The 9,375-nt window shown below is 41.6% G+C and overlaps 1 protein-coding gene across 2 annotated transcripts in view; it reads right to left on the reverse strand.

The window, feature by feature from the left end:
* The window catches only part of lsm12b (LSM12 homolog b), a 49,269-nt gene extending 40,483 nt beyond the window's left edge, over positions 1-8,786 (reverse strand). For both annotated transcript variants that reach the window (XM_072561635.1, XM_072561636.1), the window contains exon 1: positions 8,617-8,786. In XM_072561635.1, coding sequence (XP_072417736.1) covers positions 8,617-8,737 — 121 coding nt within the window. In that variant the 5' untranslated portion in view covers positions 8,738-8,786. The remainder of the gene's footprint in view (positions 1-8,616) is intronic.
* Between the last annotated feature and the right edge of the window lie 589 nt (positions 8,787-9,375).

Raw genomic sequence — 9,375 nt, forward strand, 5'->3', positions numbered from 1 at the left:
AATAGACTTCTGAATAGACCTCTCAAATTTTAAATTTAAATGTTGATCTCATCATTATGCACCTTCTCCGCGACCACTTTGTTCTATTATAGGGTGACATGGTGGCTCAGTGGTTAGCAGTGCTGCCTCACAGCACCAAGGTCCCAGGTTTGATTCCAGCCTGAGGTGACTGCCTGTGTGGAGTTTGCTCATTCTCCCAGTGTCTGCGTGGGTTTCCTCTGGGTGCTCTGGTTTCCTCCCACACTCCAAAGATGCGCAGGTTAGGTAAATTGGCTATGCTAAATTACCCATAGTGCGAGGTGCATTAGTCAGAGGGAAATGGGTCTGGGTGGGCTACTCTGCAGAGGGTCGATGTGGACTGGTTGAGCTGAAAGGCCTGTTTCCACACTGTCGGGAATCTAATCTAATCTAATCCTAATGATCTTTGTATGGTACAATCTGCCTGTACTGCACACACAACAAAACCTTTCACTGTATCTAGGTACATGTTACAATCATAAATCAAATTAAGGAATATTTTGCTGGAGGTAAAAATAGTGAAGATGTTTACTAAGGAAATCCTAGAGATGACCTTAGACCTTAGTCTCAAGGGCAATAAAGGATGGGCATTAATGCTGACTCAGCGATCCATGTTCCATGAATGAATGAAGAGAAACACTAAAACCATTAATGCATACCTCTTTGTGCATTCCCAGATTGCAATTTCATTAAAATCTCGACATTATGGTTTCTGTCCCCCATCCTGGTCATGTCACGGTAGACTATAACCGTGAAAGATATCACCAGCTTTCTTTGTGATTACAGCCATGTGATTGGCTTCCTTCCTGAAATAACTGCACAGAGACTGCTGTCCCATCACCAAGTCACCCTTGCACAGTACACTGGCAATGGCCAGCTAGCTCAGAGTCAGTCTCTGAACGGAGGAGATTCTGAATCCCCTGGTTATACATTTCTTTTTCTACTGGTATATGTATATATATCACCCACTCTACTGCCAAACAGTAGTAGTGCTTATTTCTCCCCAGCACCCATCTCATGTGCGTGTAGGTGCAGGACACAGTGAAGGAATATCGAGTGCAGAAAACTTTATTCATATTCCACCACCAGGAAGAAAAAAAACATTCAAGTGGCCAGTGACAAGTCTCCTGGATTTTTTGTTTTTTTTACCCCTAGTGGCCAGTGACAAGTAATGCCCTTCTTGACAAAGGGCAATGCTGCATGATCAAAAAGTGAAGGGGACGGTAGTGATTAAACCAAAATAGAGTTGCAGGGGGAAACCGAACACTCCACTCCCCAGCACCCACATCGTGTGTGTGCAGGTGTCAGACAGAGTGAAAAATAACAAGTGTGTACATCTTTATTTATATTCCACCACCAGGAAGAAAGGAAACATACAAGTGACCAATGACGAGCAGTGCCTTTCTCAAAGGGCAATGCTGTGTGAAGGGGAGGGCAAGGATTAAATCAAAATAGAGTTGGAGGGGGAAATAATACACTCCACTCCCTGCGGTGCCCACCTCTCCCTGAAAATCTCGAGGGTGTTGGTGGACAATGCATGCTCCTTCTCCAGAGACAACCTGGGTCTAAGTCCCCTGGTTATATTGGTTGCCAGGGCTCCCTGATATGCCCAGTTTAACAACCCTAATCAAGGATCTCAGTCAACAAGATCCACTTGGTTTCATTCACAATACTTCCTTACCCTTTAGTTTCAAATGCATTACAAGATGATTAAGGGTTTAGATAGGGTTGACCATGAGAACCTTTTTCCACGTATGGAGTCAGCTATTACGAGGGGGCATAGCTTTAAATTAAGGGGTGGTAGATAAAGGACAGATGTTAGGGGTAGATTCTTTACTCAGCGAGTCGTGAGTTCATGGAATGCCCTGCCGGTAGCAGTGGTGGACTCTCCCTCTTTATGGGCATTTAAACAGGCATTGGATAGGCATATGGAGGATAGTGGGCTAGTGTAGGTTAGGTGGGCTTGGATCAGCGCAACAGAGGGCCCAAGGGCCTGTACTGCACTGTATTTTTCTATGTTCTATAATCCCAAATTAAACAAGTCCTGTGCGCTTGCGCTTGGCCCATATCCCTCCAAATATTTCTTATATAATTTTTTATCCAAATGCCTTTTCAGTACCATAACTGTACCTGCATCCATCACTTCCTCTGGAAGTTCATTCCATACTAACTACTTTGTGCGTCCACCACCATGTCTACATGTTGATTTACCTAACTTCAAAGGCACTAAACCATTTAAAATATTTCCTTGCTTGCTATCCTTATAAGTTAGATAAGATATTCACAAAAAAAACCCCATGTCGTCTAAAGTCACACTCTAAATGACCCAATACTTTGCTTAGTTATTGCCTTGCTCTTCACAAGCTATTTGACATTTGTTGATTTTGCTTGTCAATATCCTTTACCCAATGTTGGCTTTCTAATTTTCTTTTAATCCTCATCCCCTGCATTTTCTATATTTCCTCTATACCTCTGCACTATTGAGATCTAAAAAGAACAGAGACTCTTATTTGCATTAAGCTATCCCTTATCCTCTATAATACCCCAGTCACAGTCCAGATTTGGAAGTTCAGCACTTTTTTGTGGTAATGAACGTCTGAACTCTCACCACTTCCTCACTGCTCTAATGCCAATTTACCTTTCTGCAACTGTTTCAAGTGCAATTTGACCAAATTACATTTCAGCTTAATAAAAGGTGGAATTTCAATTTGACCTTTGTCCTATTTCATAACTACAACATTTGAATCAAATTGGGATTTCTATGAGCAAAATGGATGCTGGTGCAGTGGTTAGCACTGCTTCCTCACAGCACCTGCGGGTGTCTAAGTTGGATGCTCTTCAGAGAGGCAGTGCAAACTTGATGAGTTGAATGACCTCTATCTGCACTGTAAGGATTCTTTGATGCTACTGTTTTGTCCACCAGTAGTAACTGCAATTCCAAAAAGGCTGAAAGCATTGTACAAACTTTTATGCACTGTGATTCAGCCCCATCAGCACCACCTCCCCAACCCACCCTTCCCAGAATATGGAATTCCATTCCTAACTGTTGCTTTCCTCATATATTGAGCTCCTCTAAATGTACTTTTCTCCCCACCATTCTTCTGGTAACCTACTCAAACAGCTCCTTAAGCAGTTTGGTGTCAAATTTTGTTTTATAATGTTCCTTTGCCTTGGGACATTACATTAAAAAAACACTAAATAGATTAAAAACAACTAGTTTTTAGTTGGCCATTAGAAATTTACCCAAGAATGTGAGACAGCATATTCAATTATATTTATTCAAAACACGAACTGCAGCAGTTCAAGTAAGCAACTTACCACCACCTTCTCAAGGGCAACTAGGGGTACAGTGACACCCATGTCCTGAGTGAATAAAAAAGGCTCCAAGCAAACCTTTAAAAGCTCATTCAGTATCCTTTACATAGTTCACCTACTTGAGCTGAATATACCTTACATCAAGTACTTATGAAGCAGATGGAGATAGCATTCTCAGCACAGAATCTTTCAAGGGCAGCTAGAACCCATCTTTACCAAAGGTTCAGTAAAATTAAAAAAAAGAGACATTCAAACAATTCTGTGGTCAAGCGTACAGGTCTCTAGTAATATAATTAGGCCTCAGCTCATTCCCTTTATAACTGATGAGTATAAAACTAATTTTCAGGTTAAAAACTAAAAGGTGAACTGTCTTTAAATTTAAAGACAACTTTGCGATGTCATAATTCCTCCAGTCAGTCACAGGAAAGTAAGAGCCAAATGTTAATCTATAGACATTACCTAACCCAGTAATCCCAATATTTGATCCAATTAGCAACTAAAAACAGAGCAGCAAGAACACATCTTCAATTATGTTTGGTGGGCGGCACGGTGGCACAGTGGTTAGCACTGCTACCTCACAGCACCGGAGACCCGGGTTCAATAGTCACAGGCGACTGACTGTGTGGAGTTTGCACGTTCTCCCCATGTCTGTGTGGGTTTCCTCCGGGTGCTCTGGTTTCCTGCCACAGTCCAAAGATGTGCAGGTCAGGTGAAGTGGCCATGCTAAATTGCCCCTAGAGTTAGGTAAAGGGTAAATGTAGGGGTATGGGTGGGTTGCGCTTCAGCGGGGCGGTGTGGACTTGTTGGGCCGAAGGGCCTGTTGCCACGCTGTAATGTAATCTAATCTAATCTACTGCAGATACAATTGACTTGATATTAAAGACTATTATTGTAGAAACTATAAGCACTGACATGCGATGGACAAATTATTGGAAGGTATTCTGAGAGGCAGCATTTACATGCATTTGGAATGACAAGGACTGATTAGGAATAGTCAACATGGCTTTGTGCATGGGAAATCACGTCTCACTAACTTGACTGAGTTTTTTGAAGTGGCAAAAAAAAAGATTATGAAGGCAAAGCAGTGGAGGTTGTCTATACAGACTTCAGTAAGGCATTCAATAAGGGTCCGCATGGTAGACTGGTTATCAAGGTTAGATCACAGAATAAAGGATAAGCTAACCATTCGGGTACAAACTTTGCCTGAAGGTAGGAGAGAGGGGATGGTGGTGGAGGGTTGTTTTTCCAGACTGTTGGACTGTGACCAGTGTGCCACAATGACCCGTGCCAGGTCCACTGCTCTTTGTCATTTTTATATCAATGATTTGGACGTGAATATAGGAGGCATAGTTAGTAAGTTTGCAGATGACACCAAAACTGGTGGTGCAGAGGACAGTGAAGAAGGTTATCTCAGAGCCTTAATCAGATGGGCCAAAGCACTAATGAGTGGCTGATGGATAAATTCAGATAAATGAGGTTTTGCACTTTGGTAAGACAAATCAGGTTAGGATTTATACACTGAATTGTAGGGTCCTGCAGAGTGCTGCCAAACAAAAAGACCTTGGAGTGCAGGTTCATTCTTCCTTGAAAGTGGAGTCACAAGTAGACAGCATAGTGAACGCTGCATTTGGTACACTTACCTTTACTGGTCAGTGCATTCAGTATAGGAGTTTGGAGGTCATGCTACAGCTGTACAGGACATTGGTTAGGCCACTTTTGGAATATTGTGTGCAATTCTGGTCTCCCTCCTATAGGAAAGATGTTGTTAAACTTGAAAGGATGCAGAAAAGATTTACAAGGATGCTGCCAGGGTTGGAGCTATTTTCCCTGGAGCATCAGAGGCTGAGGGGCAACCTTATAGTGGTTTATAAAATAGGGGCATAGAAAGGTGAACAGCCAAGGTTTTTTTTCCTCCTCCAGGTTAGGGGAGCCCAAGATTAGACAGCACAGGTTTAAGGTGGGGTGGGTATTTAAAAGGGACCCAAGGAGCAACTCTCACACAGAGGGTAGTGCAGGTATGCAACAAGCTGCTTGAGGAAGTGGAGGCGGCTGGTACAATTACAACATTTAAAAGACATCTGGTCGGGTACGTGAATAGGAAGGATTTAGAGGGATTATGGGTAAACGGCTGGCAAATGGTATTAGAGTAATTTTACGATATCTGGTCAGCATCAATAAGTTGGATCAAAAGGTCTGTTTCCATGTGGTACAGCTCTATGACTCAGATACTCTATGTATAATAGGCAGTTATATATGATTTCAAAATTTAATATGCAATTATTTTAGGCAGAATACACAAGATACCCATTTCTCTTACATGTTGTATGCAACTTTAGAACAATTACTTCAACATATGCATTCATCTTTTTGATGAAACATTAATGCTAATACATCCTCATCTAAGATATTATAACAATCTGAGGGAGGTGATGGTCTAGTGGATTAACAGTCCTGCGATAATACTGGAGACCCAGGTAATGTTCTGGGGATTAGAGCTCAAATCCCATCACAGCAGATGGCAGAATTTGAATCCAATAAAAATCTGGAATTAACAGCCTAGTGATATCCATAAATCCATTGCCATTTGTTGGGGGAGAAAACCCATCTGGTTGACTAGTGCCCTTTAGGGAAGAAAACTACTTTCTTTACCTGGTCTGGCCTACATGTGACTCCAGCCCTACAGCAATGTGCTTGACACTTAACTGCCCTCTGTGCAATAAATGCTGGCCTAGCCAGAGACACCCACATCTCATGAATAAAAGAAATTCTGACAATTATCCCAATTAACAGAACTGTTTGAAAAAATATGTACTCAGGAATCAAACTCACTCTTCCACAGTCAAAGGAATATAGAGTCTATAAATGCTAAACAAGCCCTAGGAACAGGAGGACATTCAGTCCTTATTTTGAGAGTCTATGATGGCTCTGTATCCCAACTCTATCTTCCAGCTTGCCCTTGAGACCCACAATAAAGTGTGTCGATATCTTGAAAATTTCAATTGACCTAGCATCCAGTAGTTGAAGGAGAGAATTCGAGATTTCTACTCATTTATATGAAACAGCTTCATGGTTTTACAGCTGAAATACCTAGCACTAATTTTAAAGATTGTGCCTCCTAGATCCACAACACAGCAATTAGGTTTCTGAACATATTGAATCTATTTTCACTTTAAACACCTCAAATCAGAATCTTTCAAGCTCAAACTCTGGGGAATATGAGCAAACTTCATGCAGAAACAAAGGCTTGCATGTGTATGGAATCTTTTAGAGTCTCAGGGCATGTCAAACCACTGCATAGTCAATGAGGTGGTTTTAAATACTGGCATCATTCTAAGAAATCCATAATGCACTCTTCTTAACAGCCAATATCCTTCTTGAAATGTAACAGTCAAGTTGGGGGTCAGACTTACTAGCTTCATTCACTTTAGGAAGAATAGAGATCAAAAACGCAGTTAAAAACTCAAGCCACTAACCCATGTACAATTCTTAGGTTAGCTGATAACAATTGAAGGAAGTAAAGTTTAAAATATCAAAAACTTAACTGATAGTTAAGTGAACACTATCACCTCCTCCAATATGGCATAAAGTTCACCAAAAACTCCAACACTTGTCATTGATGCCAACCCTGCAGAGCCACTGTCTCAAGCTAAAACAGACCACTTGCAGCTTCAGCATTCTATGTGAGCTCAACCTGCACTTCACACTCCTTTATTCTCTGACAAAAGACCACCTACATCCACCTACAAAACATGTTCAAACACATCTTAGCTTATTTGCTGAATAAACCCCAAACATATACCTGATATTCAACCACCCTTCTTGCCTGCCTCACATTTCCATAAACTTAGCCAAAAGCACTACTCCTTAGATAAGTCAAACTAACTTTTAATCACCCATCACCCCGGTATTTTACAACCTACAACAGCTATAGGTCTGTCAATATCTTGGTTTGAAAATTCTAATTCCTATCTCAAATCCCTCTATGGTCTCACCCTTGCAACCTCTAAATCCTTCTAGCCTACAACCCTCAGAGCTCTGCTTACCTTCAACTCTGGCCTTCCGTGCACCTCTAGCTTCTTTCTTCCTACGAACCCATGTCATCCACCACCTAAAATCAAAGCTCTGGAATTTCCACCTGAGCACCTTTGCTCTGTCGCCACTTGTAAAATGTTCCTTAAAATCTACCTTTTTGACATTTAGTAATTCTTAATATTTCATCTTCCAGTTCAATATCACTTCTAATCTGCAAAAAGGACATCTTATTGTCAATTGCACCATGTGTTTTTTTAAGTGTAAAAAATTAAAACCTGAAAATTTTGAAGTTGCAGATTTAAAACCCCTATACTTTAATGCCAGTCACAACATGTTAATACTTCTAGTGCATAGACTAATACAGCACCGAAGATTAAATTTAACATAAAACTTTTAAAAAGCAGAATTGAAACACTATACTGAAGCACACAAACATTTTTTTTGCTAACTTGTAACCACAAGCCTAAGTCATAAGGTAAACTTCCACCAATTTAAAAGAAAACGCTGAAAAAACATCCACACCAACCTACATAATAAATAAATTGTAGATCTGTCTATCTTCGACTAGTTTCGCCTGCCTTCAGGAGTAGAAACACCATTCATTTATTCTGTAGCATCTCCAACATTAAAGCGATTGCTAGCAGCACTTCACAGCAAACAGAAACCAAAACGGAGGTTTCAAGCTTTGCTCTACCCATGGTAACTGCATAAGCAACGAGCCACACTTGCTCACATACAGCCCCATTACGTAAAGACACTTCGATTCACAGAAAAGTTATAACTTGAGGATTACTACTGATGTAGTCCGGTCATTACGAATCGGTTGTTAGAATTCAGTGCCACATAAAGGGTTCTTTCCCCCCATACAATGAGCATTCAGCAAGGCCATGATGCAACCAGCGAACTGCCAAATAGTGTTCATTCAGCCTCACCTTGTGCCAAATGATATACTAACAAATGAAAAATGAAAGACTACAGGCAGATTCGATTGCTTAGCGACCGCAACACGTAACTTCAAGATTATTCTGATCGGCTAAATCGCGAGGATACGTTTCCGAGCAATTATTTCCAGTTTCTACAGTTAACCACTTTTTGACAAAAAGGACACCAGCGAGATGTACGCATGCGCGAATCCACTATCTGGCAGGACACCGGTGAAAGGCTGCGACCCAAGCTAGGCCTTGACTGACTTCTCTACACAGCCGCCAGCACGCTTCACCGCCGACGCCGCACCCTCTCAACAAAGGATACTTAAAGTTAACATCTTGGATTGGTAATCAAAGGCGACCACCTCCCCGTGCAGCTGCTGGCCCAGGCACGTCAGGCAGGAAACCTGGCTGCCGACAGTGAAGTATTCTCCCGGAGCAGCCATCTTGTTACTGCCGGGCCAGCAGCGCTTTACCCAGCAGCCTTTGTGCGGAGCTGCGCCTGCGCAGCGCTCTGCTGTCAATCAAGGGCCAAGGTGGTGATGAGCAGAGATGTGGAGGTGTGTGATTCCAGGCAGACACACTGCACAATCAAAAGAGCACTCTCTGATCTGAAAGGAAATAACCTAGCTTTGTCATACACAGACACTGGAGATAGTTCCACAAACACAGTAACATATAACACTGAATTGTATTCAACTCTGTATAAAGCTGAAATAGCAAATTACTGATGGAAATGCCAACTGCATTAAGAAAACAACACTGCATCTATATAGCACTATTCACAACCTCTGAATGATAGAAATGATACAGCACAGAAGTGGGCCATTCAGCCCATCTTGTCCATGCCAACCCAAACATACACAGGTGCCCTTTGTAAATACATCTTCCTCCACATGGCCATAGCCCTGCTTTTTACAGCATGTACAGTGCAGATAAATTTCCCAAAGGTTTTTCACAGTTATTGAGAAAATTTCTTCTTAAATGTAGCCATTGTTGTGATGTTGTTAACACAACAGGCCATGAGGATAAATCACTCTGAATTGATGCTAGACCCACAGCAATATGGTTGACTCTTAACTGA

This window comes from Chiloscyllium punctatum, chromosome 42, assembly GCF_047496795.1.
Source record: "Chiloscyllium punctatum isolate Juve2018m chromosome 42, sChiPun1.3, whole genome shotgun sequence".
Taxonomy (NCBI): domain Eukaryota; kingdom Metazoa; phylum Chordata; class Chondrichthyes; order Orectolobiformes; family Hemiscylliidae; genus Chiloscyllium; species Chiloscyllium punctatum.